This window comes from Hemitrygon akajei, chromosome 6, assembly GCF_048418815.1.
Source record: "Hemitrygon akajei chromosome 6, sHemAka1.3, whole genome shotgun sequence".
In the NCBI taxonomy this organism is placed as follows: domain Eukaryota; kingdom Metazoa; phylum Chordata; class Chondrichthyes; order Myliobatiformes; family Dasyatidae; genus Hemitrygon; species Hemitrygon akajei.
Window position 1 is genome coordinate 56,247,622 of NC_133129.1, and position 17,431 is coordinate 56,265,052.

Consider the following 17,431-nt stretch of genomic DNA (forward strand, 5'->3'; position numbering starts at 1 on the left):
GCCTACTCAGCGCCCTTCGCTCAGCTACCGATGTTAAACTCTCGAGTACTTTGCCCACGACAGAGCCCGCCTTCCTTACCAGCTTATTAAGACGTGAGGCGTCCCTCTTCTTAATGCTTCCTCCCCAACACGCCACCACAAAGAAGAGGGCGCTCTCCACAACTGACCTATAGAACATCTTCAGCATCTCACTACAGACATTGAATGACGCCAATCTTCTTAGGAAGTACAGTCGACTCTGTGGTCTGTGTTAGGTGTGGTCAGGAAGGTTAGTACAAGAGGAGAGGCTGTACTTGATCTGGTATTGGGAAATGAACCTGGTCAGGTGTCAGGTCTCTCAGTGGGAGAGCATTTTAGAGATAGTGATCACAATTCTATCTCCTTTACCATAGCATTGGAGAGGGATAGCAACAGACAAGTTAGGAAAACATTTAATTGGAGTAAGGGGAAATATGAAACCATCAGGCAGGAACTTGGAAGCATAAATTGGGAATAAATGTTCTCAGGGAAATGTACGGCAGAAATATGGCAAATGTTCAAGGGATATTTGCGTGGCATTCTGCATAGGTACATTCCAATGAGACAGGGAAAGTATGTTAGGGTACAGGAACCATGGTGTACATAGGCTGTTGAGAATCTAGTCAAGATGAAAAGCTTACGAAAAGTTTAAAAAACTAGGTAATGACAGAGATCTAGAAGATTATAAAGCTAGCAGGAAGGAGCTTAAGAATGAAAATAGGAGAGCCAGAAGAGGCCATGAGAAGGCCTTGGCAAGCAGGATTAAGGAAAACCCCAAGGCATTCTACAAGTATGTGAAGAGCAAGAGGATAAGACGTGAGAGAATAGGACCAATCAAGTATGACAGCAGAAAAGTGTATATGGAACCGGCGGAGATAGCAAAGGTACTTCATTTGCTACTGTATTTACTATGGGAAAGGATCTTGGGATCTTGGTGATTGTAGGGATAACTTACAGTGGTTGAAAAGCTTGAGCATATAGACATTAAGAAAAAGTATATGCTGGAGCTTTTGGAAAGCATCAAGTTGTATAAGTCACCGGGACCAGATGAGATGTACCCGAGGCTGCTGTGGGAGGTGAGGGAAGAGATTGCTGAGCCTCTGGCAATGATCTTTGCATCATCAATGGGGACAGGAGAGGTTCTGCAGTATTGGAGAGATGCAGACCTTGTTCCTTTATTCAAGAAAGGGAGTAGACATAGCCTAAGAAATTATAGACCAGTGAGTCTTACCTCAGTGGTTGGTAAGTTGATGGAAAAGAGCCTGAGAGGCAGGATTTATGAACATTTGGAGAGGGATAATATGATTAGGAATAATCAGCATGGCTTTATCAAAAGCAGGTATTGCCTTATGAGCCTGACTGAATTTTTTGAGGATGTGACTAAACACATTGATGAAGGTAGAGCAGTAGATGTTGTGTATATGGATTTCAGCAAGGCATTTGATAAGGTACCCCATGCAAGGCTTATTGAGAAAGTAAGGAGGCACGGGATCCAAGGACACCTTGCTTTGTGGATCCAGAATTGGCTTGCTCACAGAAGGCAAAGAGTGGTTGTTGACGGGACATATTCTGCATGGAGGTCAGTAACCAGTGGTGGGCCTCAGGGATCTGTTCTGGGACCCTTACTCTTCATGATTTTTATAAATGACCTGGATGAGGAAGTGGAGGGATGGGTTAGTAAATTTGCTGATGACACAAATGTGGGTTGTTGTGGATAGTGTGGAGGGCTGTCAGAGGTTACAGCAGGGCATCGATAGGATGCAAAACTGGGCTGAGAAGTGGAAGATGGAGTTCAACCCAGATAAGTGTAAGGTGTTGGTAGGTCCAATATGATGGCAGAATATAATATTAATGGTAAGACTTTTGGCAGTGTGGAGGATAAGAGGGATCTTGAGGTCTGAGTCCAAAGGACACTCAAAGCCTCTGTGCAGGCTGATTCTGTGGTTAAGAAGGCATATGGTGAATTGCTTTTATAAACCGTGGGATTGAGTTTAAGAGCCGAGAGGTAATGTTACAATGTTACAGCTATATAGGACCCTGGTCAGACCCCACTTGGAGTACTGTGCTCAGTTCTGGTCACCTCACTACAGGAAGGATGTGGAGATTTAAAAGGGTGCAGAGAAGATTTACAGGGATGTTGCCTGGATTTGGGAGCATGCCTTATGAGAATAGGTTGAGTGAATTCGGCCTTTTCTGCTTGGAGCAGCAGAGGATGAGAGGTGATTTGATAGAGGTGTATAAAATGATGAGAGGCATTGATCATGTCGATAGTCAGAGGCTTTTTCCCAGGGCTGTAGTGTCTAACATAAGAGGGCACAGTTTTAAGGTGATTGGAAGTAGGTACAGAGGAGATGACAGGGGTAAGTTTTTTTACACAGAGAGTGGTGAGTGCGTGGAATGGGCTGCCAGTGATGGTGAATACGTTAGGGTCTTTTAAGAGACTCCTGAATAGGTACATGGAGCTTAGAAAATTAGAGGGTTATGAGTAACCTTATGTAATTTCTAAGTAAATACATGTTCGGCACACCATTGTGAGCCAAAGGGCCTGTATTGTGGTGTAGGTTTTCTATGTTTCTGTGCGCTAGGTAATGATAATGCACCATGTTGCTATAAATTCTCCAGCACCAATATCCTTAAACCATATCTTCTCCTGAAGTCCCTTTGCCCTCTTCAATCAGAGGATGGTGAGAAAGTGGAACAAGATGCCAGAGCAGCTGGTAGATAAGGATTTGATTTTAACATTTAAGTGGAATTTGGGTAAGTACTTGGATGGGAGGGGCATGGAGGGCTATTGTCCTGCTGCAGATTGATGGGATGAGGCAGATAAATAGTTTGTCACAGACTAGATGGGCTGAAGGGCTGTTTCTGTGCTGTCGTGTTCTACGTCTCTAAGTTCTCTCATTGGTTGAGTGAATCAAACCAATTTTTGTCAAAGCTTATGTACTTAGGCAAAGATGTATTACAGTTTAGGAACAATATACACTCAACAAATCCCAAAGACCTTGACTAATGACTTATTTAAGTGTTCTGAGTGTGCAGTCCTTGATCTTATAACACACCAGCTCAATGGGTATAAGACTTTACAGGACCTTGCAGTGAAGGCATTTTGTAGGCACTTCTAATTTCAAGTGACCAATTTTATGGCTTCTGGAACTACATGATCTGTTAAATTATAAATATTACAATCGGCTCCACCTGACACATTAAAGAAGCAATCTACTTAGGAGTTAAAAAAGCAATTAAGTGATTTATTTTCTGATTTGAGCTTGGGGATTGTAAAACTTAGCCTCAGGTTCTTTGTGTTTGATGTAGTCTCACGGCTTGCTGAAAGTGTTGATGACGTTGGAAATGAACTTGGGCTTGATTCAGGACTGTGGGCTTCTCAATTTCTACCACTAGGTATCTGATGGTGTCTTTGAGATGAAACAGCTGATTTACCTCCCTTAAAAACCTAATCTATGTTTTGTGGAACTAGATAAGCCTGTCACCTTTACATACCAGTGATGCTGAATGCATATGGACTTTGTTTCAGAACATGGAACATAGAACAGTACAGCACAGTACAGGCCCTTGGGCCCACAATGTTGTGCCGACTCTTAAACACTGCCTCCCATATAACCCCCCCACCTTAAATTCTTCTATATACCTGTCTAGTAGCCTCTTAAATTTCTTAAAATGTTTTACTTTACTGAAGTGTATTTTCTGCTTAAATTATCAATTAAACGATGTGTGAAAAGTGTTTAAAGAACTGGGTGGCACTGTGAAACAGCTAGTAGAGCCGTGGTAAGAGACGCTGGCTCAGTCCCAGCCTCTGGTGCGAGGAAGATACCTGTGCAAAAATGCTTGACTGAGAATGGCACTGGAGCCAATCAAATGCTGAAAATGAACTCTAACCTCTGCTACAGATAACAATCTGAGGAAAAGTCTGTATTTCTGGAGGAATTTCATCTTTTCCTGCTGTTAGTGATCTTGATTTATGGGTACTGGAATGTCATACCCTCTCGAAGGTAGGCTCCGAGATACGCAACATCCTTCTCCCATGATTCATCCTAATCTTTCTCAATTTGGTCCTTTGCCTTGCACTTCACTGAGGGGCATTGATTGTGTGGATAGCCAGTGGCTTTTTCCCAGGGCTGAAATGGAGTAACATGAGGGGGCATAGTTTTAAGGTGCTTGGAAATAGGTACAGAGGGGATGTCAGGGGTAAGTTTTTTCACACAGAAGAATGGGTGAGTAGAATGCACTGCTGGCCGACGTGGTGGAAGCGGATACAATAGGGTTGTTTAAGAGCCTCTTAGATCGGTACATGGAGCTTAGAAAAATAGAGAGCTATGTGCTAGGGAAATTCTAGGCAGTCCTCTGCCCTGCTCTGCCTTGAAAAATGTAAATCCTTCAGTTCTTGAGAAGGATGCCTGACCCAAAACATTCTCTGGTTTCTCTTACCACAAATGTTGCCCAACCGGCTGAGTTCTTGCTGTGTTTCTGTTTGCATTTCATACTCCAGCATCTGCAGTTTTCTTTATTTTCTATGACCTACTCTAACTGGATCAATTGTCCACTCAAACATTTCAGATAACAACACTGTAAATGGGCACTTTGCTGGCAATTTTGCCCAGTTGTATCCAATTTTAAGAAAATACAAGCTATTGCTGTTTCTTGCTTATATTTTAATTTTGCTTTTAATTTTTAATTTTTATTTTTGCACTACAGATATATATTCTTTGTTAATTTTAGTTTTTTAATGTATTGTACTGTACTGCTGCTGCAAAACAGATTTCATGTGATGCGTCATGGATATTAAACCTGATTTTGACTCTGATTAACACAACGTTTTCTAAGATGTAAATATTCTCCCCCTCCCCCGCTCACCATTTTCCTAGCCTTCAAATATGTCATTCATCCAGCACAGAGAGTGTTTTAAAATAATTGCTAAATGTCTACAGAATCATTGGGAGTAATTCTGACCTTTGCTTAACATGGTGATGCAGGCAATGGGATATCAATCTCACCTCACACATCTCTCCAGAATGTATTTAATTGAAGTCGATGGAAACGAAAAGGGAGATTAATGCAAATTAGCTGTCAATTTGTGATCACTCATTTTATATTACTACAGCCAAAGTTATTTGCACTGCCTCCTGTGTGAAAGGTTTTCAATTTGACACCTTGTTGATGTTCCCGGGCTCTGATTAGATAGATAATGAAATATATGGTGTGCTGAATGACATATGATAGCTAATTTCACTAAGAACATACACAGAACAGTACAGGAACAGGCCCTTCGGCCCACAACATTTCTGATGCAAAATTAAAACCACCTCATCTGTCTGCACGTGATGTGTACCCTCCATTCCCTTTATATTCATGTGTCTAACTGAAAACCTCCGCGGTTCCAGTGTTATCCCAGATGTCTGTTCCGGGCACCTAAAAAAAATGCCTTTCTTACCCCTTTAAGCTTTCCCACATTCACCTTAAATCTATGGCTTCTAGTATTTGACATTTCTGCCCTGGGAAATTTCTCTCTATAGATACTGCTTGACCAGCTGAATTCCTTCAGTATTCTGTTTACTCCCCCTCTAGTTTCCAGCATCTATAGTCTTTTGTGTCTCCAGAATTTCAGATGAACTCCCCTTGGTGTTTTGATGGATCAAAAGCTTGTACCCAAATAATTGTCTCTAAAAATTACTCACCTGCACCCATGGTTGATACCAGCTTAGCCCTACTCCGAGCTCCATCTCCTTTTGTAGTGTAGGCTGTCACGGTGATAGAGTAGGTAGTTTCAGGCAAAAGCCCAGAAATAATCATCTCCTGCAAACAGAAAAGGTGGAAAAATAAATGCCAATTAGAATCTCTCGAGTTTAAAGCCATCAGTCACTTAATAATGATGGAATAAAATAAATTGCAAAGTGTGTTGATGTTCAATATATATAAACCTTTAGATTAACAGATATTGAAAATAATTAAAACACTTCTTTCATTTACTTTATCTCCTGTGTATTTCAAATGCTCAGTAACAAGGTTCATTCAGTAAATATGCACTTGGTGTAAGAACTGTTACTGAGGGTTAAAAAGTAGTCTTCGTGTAGATGTGAAATCAGTTCTCTTTCGTTCAGTTCTATTCTTTAAAGGAATAAGTAATATGGGCAGAATATATCACTTTTTCAGTGTACCTCATGTCAAAGTGGAATGTGAGCTTATATTTGTCATTGTTGTCCGGGTTTGGGAGCAGAGCAGCCAGCATGACCTGGAGCTTTGGGCAGTCTGGGCAGTGATGATTCTTCTGCAGAATCGGTTGAGAAGGCCGAAATCACAAAGGGAGGGTTTTGGCAATGGGGCCAGTGGGGGCATAAATCTGTCATGGGGCTGACCCTGGCATAAGTTATTGGGAGTGATCAATCAGTGGGATCTGCGGAGGGTTTGATCAGGGGATCTAGGGAGGAATAGATCAGAGAAATCATGGAGGAATCGATCAGGGGAATCTCGAGAAAAATCAATCAGAAGCATCTGGGTAGGACTCAGAGACTATCAACAGTGTAGTCAGAGTAGATTTGAGAAGGGCTCAACTCCAATCTAGCAGAAGTCAATCTTTCAACTTCCACATGAACTTATCTGATTGTTATATTGCTGCTTAAATTTTTTTTTTAAATCTCCCCATTTCTATTAAGGCCACTTGGTATTTTCCACCAGATTCCCTTCGGCCATCGAACTCATAGCACTTTCTGACTATAATTAGGTGCACACCATTAAACAGTGATCATTCCACAACATCAGCAGGGAGTACAGGAGCAGGGAGGTTCTACTGCAGTTGTACAAGGCCTTGGTGAGACTGCACCTAGAATATTGTGTGCAGTTTTGGTCCCCTAATCTGAGGAAAGACATTCTTGCCATAGAGGGAGTACAGAGAAGGTTCACCAGATTGATTCCTGGGATGGCAGGACTTTCATATGAAGAAAGACTGGATCGACTGGGCTTATACTCACTGGAATTTAGAAGATTGAAGGGGGATCTTATTGAAATGTATAAAATTCTAAAGGGATTGGACAGGCTAGATGCAGGGAGATTATTTCCGATGTTGGGGAAGTCCAGAACGAGGGGTCACAGTTTAAGGATAAAGGGGAAGCCTTTTAGGACCAAGATGAGGAAAAACTTCTTCACACAGAGAGTGGTGAATCTGTGGAATTCTCTGCCACAGGAAACAGTTGAGGCCGGTTCATTGGCTATATTTAAGAGAAGTTAGATATGGCCCTTGTGGTTAAAGGAATCGGGGGTGTGGAGAGAAAGCAGGCACAGGGTTCTGAGTTGGATGATCAGCCATGATCATACTGAATGGCGGTGCAGGCTCGAAGGGCCGAATGGCCTACTCCTGCATCTATTTTCTATGTATCTATCAGCAACATTTATCTGCTGACCAATCACACCAGTGAGGAGTTTGAGAACTAGATTAACAAAAGGTGATCTGAAATATTCTGAAAACAATGTTAAAACTATATTCCCCTACACGTCTGACTGAGTGGTTAATAAAACCAGGGTCTTTGAGTGAGATAACCATTAGGAGTGAAGGGCAAGAGAGTTTTTAAAAAGTATAATATGAATGGACAATGAGAAATTCTACACATGAATAGATTTCAATCTTGTGTTTTCAGGTATTGCTTAATTCTGTGAGATGTGGTAAGATTATTGAAGTTACATGATACATATTCCCTAGTGCAAGCAAAAATTTAGGAAGGTCAATATGTTTGCTGGTGATCATTCATGATGCAGTCACAGTCCTCAGATGCCCGGGCTCTCTGAATGCTGTTGCGTATTTTACATAGCCAGCAATTTTTTTACAGTGGGAGTTCTGTTGTCATGAAGATCTGATGCATTTGAGAGAATTCTAAATGCAGTCTTTGCAGAACCATACTTTAAAAGAACAGTTTTGCCAGATTTCAACCAATGTAATCCGCAGTACTGCTATAACCACTGATCAGACAAGTATAATTCTTTCTTAAACTGAGTAGCAGAGGATAAATGTTGTGCGTGCATACGTGCATGTGCGTGCATACGTGCGTGTGTGTGTGTGTGTGTGTGTGTGTGTGTGTGTGTGTGTGTGTGTGTGTGTGTGTGTGTGTGTGTGTGTGTGTGTGTGTGTGAACATGCATGTGCCAACATATAACAGTGAAGTAATTTAATTCTAATTAATTCAAATACACAGGGTAACTATTCTGAGACGCGCTTTTCCAAACTCAACAGGTTGTGTTGCAATCCATGCAAAGTGTTTACTCAAAATAAATGCACAAGTTAGTACAAAAAACTTTCCACATTTCAGAGACCAGTTAGTGCATGCAGTGCAGCACATTAACAAAAGGAATTTGCATAAAAATAATCAGAAATAAACACTGTGTGAAAACAGAGGAGTTAAGAACAAACGAGATGTTTGGAGTTGTCCAATTACGATTTACTCACATGTTCAGCAGAGTCATCAGTTTCCCACTGAGACAAATCAAGATTGATAGAAAGAGAAGATACAGAATAAAGATTTAAAGTGTGTATCAAACTATGAACTTTTGCTTCAAAACTACTTTCAGGGTATAACAAAATATTTAAATGAGGTGCTTGTAGTAAAAATATCTTTAGTTGATCATGTTATGATTTCAAATAAAACTATTTTTTACAATTGTGAAGAATGAGCTACGTCTTATCACACCAAAACCACACAAGCATTCAAAACGTGAGATCCTGTTTCAACAGCAGTAAAATAAAGACTGACTTCACAGGTAACCTGATAGCTTTTCACTAAGGAGAGATTTCATCCTAGTTTCACCATAAAACTCATGAATTTAATTATTTCAATTATTTACCAATAAGAGGAGTGAACAATCTGGAACCACTAGGAACAATCACATTTGTGCTGTGCAAATCAGAAATGAAATAAAGGTCCATGTGTTCTAATGCTAGATTTGCGATCAACAATAATATTGCATACTGTGCTCTCTTATTACTTTGATGATGCATTTGGAATAAAAAACTGGTGGCAACATTGTTTGAATATATTGCTATGAGCATATTGGTAAGCCACACATGGTAATGCTGATTAATGATATATAAGCTGGAAACAAAAATGGCTACTTCAAGCATAGAAGTCACAATCAATGACTTAAATATTTTAAATCCTGAATATGGAATAAAGATTAAGTAATTGTGTTCACAAACAATACTTCTTTCCTCTTTAGAATTATACATGTTCAGGATATATTAATGGAAAGATATTATTGACTGGGCTGATTTGCTCTTTAAAACAGTCAGATTTAAGATTAAAATGAAATTCCTTGAATAATTTGACACAAAGGATATCCTAAAAGGTTAAGGTTGAAAGGACAATGTAGATTTAGAGTAAAATGTAGTCATTCTGCAGATGTGATATAGTATGTATCATTGCCAGGTTTAGAGTGGCATTAATTCATCAAATCAATTGGTGTTTTTATGCACTGCTTTGATTTTTTTGTTCAGAGCCTCTGTTGCAAAAATATCAGCAAATGATAATGTTGCGTATGTTATGGGGTAACAATGTGGACAATATTGTATATGTTCTGGGGTAACAATGTGGACAATATTGTATATGTTATGGGGTAACAATGTGGCCCATGTATATGCTAGTGAGTTAACAATGTAGACAATGTGGTATTGCTATGGGGTAACAATGTGGACAATGTATATGTTATGGGGTAATGATGTGGACAATGTGGTATATGTTATGGGGTAACAATGTGGACAATGTGGTATATGTTACGGGGTAACAACGTGGACAATGTGGTATATGTTATGGGGTAACAATGTGGACAATGTGGTATATGTTATGGGGTAATGATGTGGACAATGTGGTATATGTTATGGGGTAACAGCGTGGACAATATGGTATATGTTATGGGGTAACAACGTGGACAATGTGGTATATGTTATGGGGTAACAACGTGGACAATATGGTATATGTTATGGGGTAACAACGTGGACAATGTGGTATATGTTATGGGGTAACAACGTGGACAATGTGGTATGTGTTATGGGGTAACAACGTGGACAATATGGTATATGTTATGGGGTAACAACGTGGACAATATGGTATATGTTATGGGGTGTGTCACTCACACTAAAACAAACAGCAACTGCTGCACTAAAGTAAAGCAGCGTTCCACAGACGATGCAAGGTTTTAACAGATTCCATCCTCTTGTGAAAACTGAAAAGTTAAGTGAGTTAATTTTTCCTTTGAACTTCAAGAAATTTTAAAACTATTATCTTTGAATAAAGTTTAATTAATGATGCAACAAAGTATTTATTTTTAAAGTAGACATCGATAACCAAGTGGTCAAATGTGAGATGGACTAGATGGTCACATGCTTACAATCAGATCAGTCACAGGTGACAGCAGGCACAGAGAGGTGAGTGGTCTATTCCTGTTTCCAATTCAGAGGTTAATTTAATCCTCAGATTTGTGTGTCCTCCAAATGTAGCATTCTGTTTACAGATTTATGGTTCTTTTACAAATTTATTCTCAGTCTTTTTGAAGCTGGCCTATCTCATTTAATTACTTGTTGCTGAAAAATAGGTAGCTGTTTTCATTCAAGACTAGGGCCAACAGTACTCTTTATCACAACCATGGTCAGCTGAAGATTTTCACATTGTACTAACTGCCTTGCTCTAAAGTTAAGGTTTAAACCTCACCTCTCTTACTTCATGCTGATGGAAATTGCCCTTTTCACCACCAACATGGTCATTGGATGGCGTAGTGGTAGGCATTGAGGTCAATAGGCTTTTATGCTGTTAAAATAGCAAGCTCTTCCAAAATGTGAAGTTAAAGAAGAGGCAAATTTGGATGGTCCCAAACATACCTGCCGAAAATAAACTGGATTGTGGCAACCAAATACATTACATTTAAATCATTTCCCTAGTGATTCAATGTGTGAAGTTGATATTGCATACTAATTTAGAAGGAAAAATATATACTTCAATTGGACCAACTGCATATTCGATAAGACCACAAGCTGACAGCTTAAAATAAACTATTGATGCATTAGGCAAAAGCTTGTCAGTATTATTGAAAGAGAAATCTCAAGCAAGTCAATCGCCAGAATTGTACTTCATATCTAACATGCCAGCAAAGCGACTCAAGAAGTGGGACCTAAGCTAACATGTTGACATTTGGCTTCTCAATATTGTTAAGGTGTCGAATCAGGGATGGAGTTTCATTGAAATTTAAAACTGAAACAACATTAGCACAATTTATTCATTACTTCAGAGAAGGTAATGCCTTATTGTGATATGAAGGTAAATAACAAAATGGATTACCATAATATGTACATAACAATATTCTCCATTTATGACATGTCCTAATAAAGTTATGCTGTTGGGATCCTTTTATTTTTGTTTAATACACCTTCAAGTGTAACAAGTAAGTGCTTTAACCTGCTGTGGTAAATCTTTTATACAGTTGATTATCATAGAAACCTTTGAACCTGATACACATCAGGAATGGAGGCACAAGAGACGGCACATGCTGGAATCTGGAGCAATAAGCAAAGTGCTAGAGGAACTCAGCTGTCAAGATGAAGGGTCTCGACCCAAAATGCTGAGTGTCCATTTCACTCCACAAATGCTGCCAGACGCATTGAGTTCCTCTACCATTCTACTTGAGACATCAGGAATCAACCTTCAAACATTTTATGTACTGTGTGTGTATTCATATTTTATTACTGACCACTTTAAAAATAATAGATTATTAAGTCATTTGATGATATTCTTACTACCCATGATTGGACTACACAGGTGTGTAACCTTATATTAATTTCCACTTTTCTATTGTACGTACTCACATAGGGACTAAGATATGAACAATAAGTTTAAACCTGAAAATGAAGCAACTTTCCAATCCTCATCAATTTGGTGGATATTATTTGATGTTGAGAATCAAGAGAACCACTTCAATTCCAAATGATCCAATGTGACTGTCTCATGAACTTCCTTGGAAACACAACTGTACAACATCCTACTACTGCTCCTCATAACTACATTGGTGATAATCCCATATCTTCCCAATTGGCCCAAAGGCTGCAGTCATTCTTCCCAGTCAACCATCGGACATGAGGGTTTGACTGAAACCTGGATTGTCCAGCTGAATACAGCTATTGCCTTGATAACAACTTTTGCCTCCCTCCTACCCATAAAACAAGGCCAAGTCCAAAGATACAGAACAAAGATTAATTTCAAAGCATCTTGAATGCAGAAAGTCCCATCTCTTCTGACAGGAGGACTGAACTTAAACAGCAGAGGTTTAATAAATGACCTCTTTGACCCAACCTGTCACTGCTGACCAATCTGCCCTCTTGAGCTAATCCCATTTGCCTTGTGTAATGCTCTGTAAGGTCTCACTACTAATGTAATGGCCTCTCTGTAACGTTTCACTGCTAATGTAATGGTTTCTCTGTAGCAGCAGTGTTTGGGTTATGACTGGAGATAACGGGGGCTTTGGAATATGCACCATCCAATGAGAGGCGTGTTTCTCTTTCTTATGTGCCCAAGAGAAGGTTTAGCAGGCTTTTGTTCAGCAGACGATGGAGCGAAAAGATGACAGAATGGGGAAGTCATAGTCTGCAGGACAGAGTGGACTTGGAATGGGGTCGGGAATCGATGCCTGGGATGTGGAGGAATCGATGGAGAACGAACATGTGGGAAAACAGTGAGCTCCAATGTTGCTCATTAGAATTTTTCATGAGAATGGGCCCTTTTTCTTTTTTGTTTCTTTACTAACCCTATAGTTAAATTAAGAATTATAAAGCTCAATCGTTTAATTGCATATTGTGTACTGTTTGTTATTCTGTGGTACTGATTTTTACAGGGGAACACATCACTAGCATCCATCCAAACATGATTTCTCAAGTTTTTGCCGGGCCAGAGGCTGTCTCCCCCTAGAGTAAGCTGCTAGCCGAGCCTGAGGGTTACAACTGAATTGGTCAATATCCCTCAAAATCTTTCATATTCATACACCTATCCAAATATTTTTTAAAACATTGTAATGGTTTAATAGATTGTGATCCAGGTAGTAGGATGGAAAATCCAGAAACAGAGGTCTAAACAGAAGAAGTTGCAGCTTAAAAAAGGTCAGGCTACATTTGGAGTATTATGTGCAGTTTTGGTCACCCTACTACATGAAGAATGAAGATGCCTTGGAGAGCTGCAGAAGAGGTTTACAAGGATAATATCTGGATTAGAGAGCAATAGCTGTATGGAGAGGTTGTACAAACTTGGGCTGCTTTCCACTGGAGTACCAGGAGCTGATGAGACAAATGTTTATATAAAATTATGAAAGACCTAGATAGGGTAGAAAGCCAGAGTCTTTATCTCAGGTTAGAACTAACAGAGGGCATACTTTGAGTGGAGAGGGGAAAAGTTTAAACAAAATATGCAGGGTAAGATTTAGTTTTATACAGAATCTAGTTGGTGTCTAGAATGTGGCGCTGGGATGGTGGTGGAAGAAACTTGTTTGTGACGTTTAAGAGGCATTTAAACAAGCACATGGACTTGGGGGAAGGGAGTGATATGAATTTTGAGCAGGCATAGGATTAGTTTAATTTGGCATCATGGTCAGTGTAGACATCATGGGCTGAAGGGCCTCTTCTACATTCTATGAATGCAGAGACTTGTATTTGCATTATCAGCCACCTAAGAATTGGAGAGCTAAGTTTCAAGGAAAAAGAAGCATACCAGTGGGTTTCAGCAGTAGAACTGCAGAAACATGTTGTAAAAAGTAGTTTGTGGAGTTTCAAAGATTAGTTCTGAATCAAATTGAGTCAGCATCACCCAGGTCAGAGTAAGGAACTAAGTAAGAGAATGCAGTAAAATACATCAAATGACATCTTATTCCACCCCAAGCTAACCTTCACCCTGAAACACAATGTATCATCAAGATCATGACCTTTGGCCTACCATCAAGTCAATCAAGTACCCTTTATACTAAGGCATTTATAACCTTAAAATCTTAATTTTCTCTCTTTCTCCCTGCAGCCCTCCTTCTGCTACTTCTGCAATCTAAGAATACAAACCCTGAATATTGGAAGTGGAACGTGTAGGGAATGGGGTTGTTTCTCATGTGTGACTACATACAATAGATTGTATCACATTAAAATAATGTCGTCCTTGCATTAAAACAATACAGCTGGTAGAAGTGAAAAGATAAAATACAAAGACAGATACATGCAAATATATATTTTCCATTCTCTAACTGAACATATTGAAATTTAACAGGTACTAAATAAATCATTGTCATTATTTCAGTCAGCCTCCAACGCACTGGAATTTTAACATACAAGAGTGCAAGAGACTATAGAGAGTGGTGGACTCCATCAGTTCTAGATACAGGACTCAACACCTCTGAGGACATCTGCAAGAGACAAAGTCTCAAGAAGGTGGCACCTATCATCAGGAACTCCAACTATCCAGGCCATGCCTTCTTCTTGATGCTACCATTAGGCAGGAGCACACCTCAAGGTTCAGCACCAGCTTCTTCCCCACTGCCATCAGGTTCTTCAACTAACCTGAAAAACCTTAACACTACTTTGGACGATATATCCATTTCTCTCTCTCAGTCTTGGACCACTGCTATGAAGTGATATGGCACAGAACTGGGCCCTTGGGCCCAACTGGCATCTGCCAACTGAGATTCCCATCTAAGCGAGTCCCACACGCTACATTTTGCCCTATCCCTCTGAGCCTTTCTTATTCATGTGCCTGTCCAAGTATCTTTTACATATTGTTAATGTACCTATTATTGTTATGTTTATTTTATTATTTTGCATAAGTGTAAGTTATGTATAATTTATCTTAATTTAAATTTAGGTTAACTCATCTTTATCTTGTAATATACTCTGCTACTATTGCCAAAAGCCAATACTCATGGCACTTATGTGTATATATGTCTATGACATTAAAAAACTTGAACCTACCTGTGCATCTGCCAGCATGACATCCTTGAGCATGGGTTGTCCTCTTGGTTCTCCATGTTCAATCCTCACGTAATGGACTTGGTAGCCTCGTATTTGTCCGTGCTGTTTATTTGGAACTGGTGAGCGCCACAACACTGTAATAGCTGTTGAGTTCAAAGCCTCTACCTCGACTTTGCGAGGAGGACCACTAGGAACTGGAAGAATACCATTTGATTAAAAGAAAAAAAAATGATGACACCCTGTCCCTCCAAATCAGCAGCACAAGGACAGACCCACTATTTTTAAAAAGAGATATATGAATGTGTCACTTTTGTCCAAAAATGCTTCATAAGCTGAAAAATCTTTCTAAAACATCAAAAATGTGGAAAAATGTGAAAAACATGGAGGAAAAGGTACAAATACTAAAAACAGAGGAAAAAAAGACAGCCAAGGATAATGCTTTGTATTCCAAAGCATCACAAAATGCAAGAAGTTTTTAGATCTGATTTTAAAAAAAATGATTCCAAAAAGGTATCTATTGTGGGGAAAAAATGTCAGCCGTTTTTGGGTCTCTCTCCCAGGACTGCTTGGATTTTCACAGACCAACATCTCTTGAAATCCAGTTTAAAAAAACAACAATGTTCACATTTATGTGATATGTTGGTAATCTGAGAAGAACTTTGAAGCAACTTTAAAAAAAAACAATTGAAAAGAATACTGCTGGAGGGTTGAATTTTAAGAACAGCAATCCACTACTGGAGGAGTGAGAAGGATTATTAAAAAAAATCAGCGATGCCTTCTCACTGTTGAGGGTTCTAGACTTGTAGTCCAAAAAGCAACAGAGGGTGGTCTTCAGTAGAGTGAGACACAACAGTGAAAAAGTGTCAGCAAGGGAAGAATTGATAGCTGAGAAAGTTGCTGATTGGTTAGGCTTTGTCAACATACCATCCTCATCTGTGCGAATCAACACGGGAGAGCTCTCTGGGCCAGGTCCAACCTCAGTGTAGGCCGTCATAATGATACGATATTCTGTCCACTTCTCCAAATGCTCAAGCAAGTACTGGGTGGTGTCTGGCGGAATATCCAAGACTTCGTTGGGTGAGCTGTCTTCTCGGTCATTAGTTCTGTATTTGATGGAATATTTGGTGATGATGCCATTCTGGTTTTCTACTGGTGGGGGCAGCCAACTTACCAAAATGCTCGTTGAACTTGGGCTGGTGCACTTGATGTCCTGAGGTGGGGCTGATGGCTCTGGTATTTTTTGGAAGTTGTGTCGAGTACAGGGGGTGGGAGTGAATGGGTGAGGGAATCACAAAAGAAAATAAAATAAAACCAACAATGGGAGCATATCCAACAACTTAAAAGTAACAAAAAAATCATTAAACATAACAGGTTTTCACAAATTAAAATATGACACCTTGGCTTAGAAAATCAAAGGTAACTCAAAAAATAATTTTGGGTAACTTAAAACTTGAAAATGGGAGTGATGGTAAGAGAAATTAAATTCTGAAAATGGAGCCTACACGTAATATTACCTACCTGTAATTACAGATCTTACATCATGTATATCTCTTTAATTCCTCTAATCCTTTTTTATTACCTACCCTTCATGAACAGCTGCATACAGTAGGGAGTTTTACCTTCTATTTCAGTACAAATAATTCTATATTCCAAAGAAAGAGAGCTAAGTGAAATTCCAGGTACCTACCTACCACACACAAAGAGAGACACGTTTATTGTCTGTCAGTGGGACCCACCTGCGACTGATGGAAGTCACATACAGCCTGCTTCACTCCTTAAAAGTCAAGTAACAAATGCTTCTGTTGCAAGATTCTCTGCAACATTTTCCACAGTTGAACTGTTTTACTAATAATCCAGCAGAGATTGTTTTACTCTCTGAGAGCATATGTTCAGCTGATGTAATACACTATACAGAATCAAATAACACAATCTATCGTAGGGAGAAAAGATTCCACTACTTTGAGAAATCTTCCACTCTGATTTCTGAACAGTCCATGAACCAATGAACAGTATCTCATTATTCCATTTTTGCACTAATTACTTAATTTTATAATTTATAGTGATTTTATGTCTGCAATGTACTGCTGCAGCAAAACAACAATTTTCACATCATGTAAGTCACTGGTAATAAATCTGATTCTGAGTTCTATTTTATTTTGTAACAGGGTCAGATTTTATTCTCTTCATCACTTTGTGCCTTTGCTATTGACCATAATTAAATTAACATTAAGAGCTAACCCAAGAGCTGTTAATTCCCAGCTGCCTGCAGCAATAAGTATACCTGTGGATAGCAGCTTGCAGAATCAGCACATTTTGATTGACATGTATTGCAAAGTGCCATTGATATCTGATTAAGAACTTAAGAAGGTTGGAATGGGAGTGGACCACTCCGTCCCTTAAACCTAACCTGACATTCATTCTACCCCCGGCCTTATCTCCT

General features: G+C 39.4%; 1 protein-coding gene across 26 annotated transcripts in view; it reads right to left on the minus strand.

The window, feature by feature from the left end:
• The window catches only part of LOC140729077 (receptor-type tyrosine-protein phosphatase delta-like), a 2,395,537-nt gene that overhangs the window by 198,077 nt on the left and 2,180,029 nt on the right, over window positions 1-17,431 (minus strand). For 9 of the 26 annotated variants that reach the window (XM_073048383.1, XM_073048384.1, XM_073048385.1 and 6 more), the window contains 4 exons: window positions 15,916-16,221; window positions 14,992-15,185; window positions 8,464-8,490; window positions 5,709-5,826 (listed from right to left, as the gene is read on the minus strand). The exons of 6 other annotated variants lie outside the window; for them this stretch is intronic. In XM_073048383.1, the coding sequence (XP_072904484.1) occupies window positions 5,709-5,826; window positions 8,464-8,490; window positions 14,992-15,185; window positions 15,916-16,221 (645 nt within the window). The remainder of the gene's footprint in view (window positions 1-5,708; window positions 5,827-8,463; window positions 8,491-14,991; window positions 15,186-15,915; window positions 16,222-17,431) is intronic. 11 more of the 26 variants (XM_073048388.1, XM_073048394.1, XM_073048393.1 and 8 more) reach the window with 3 other exon arrangements.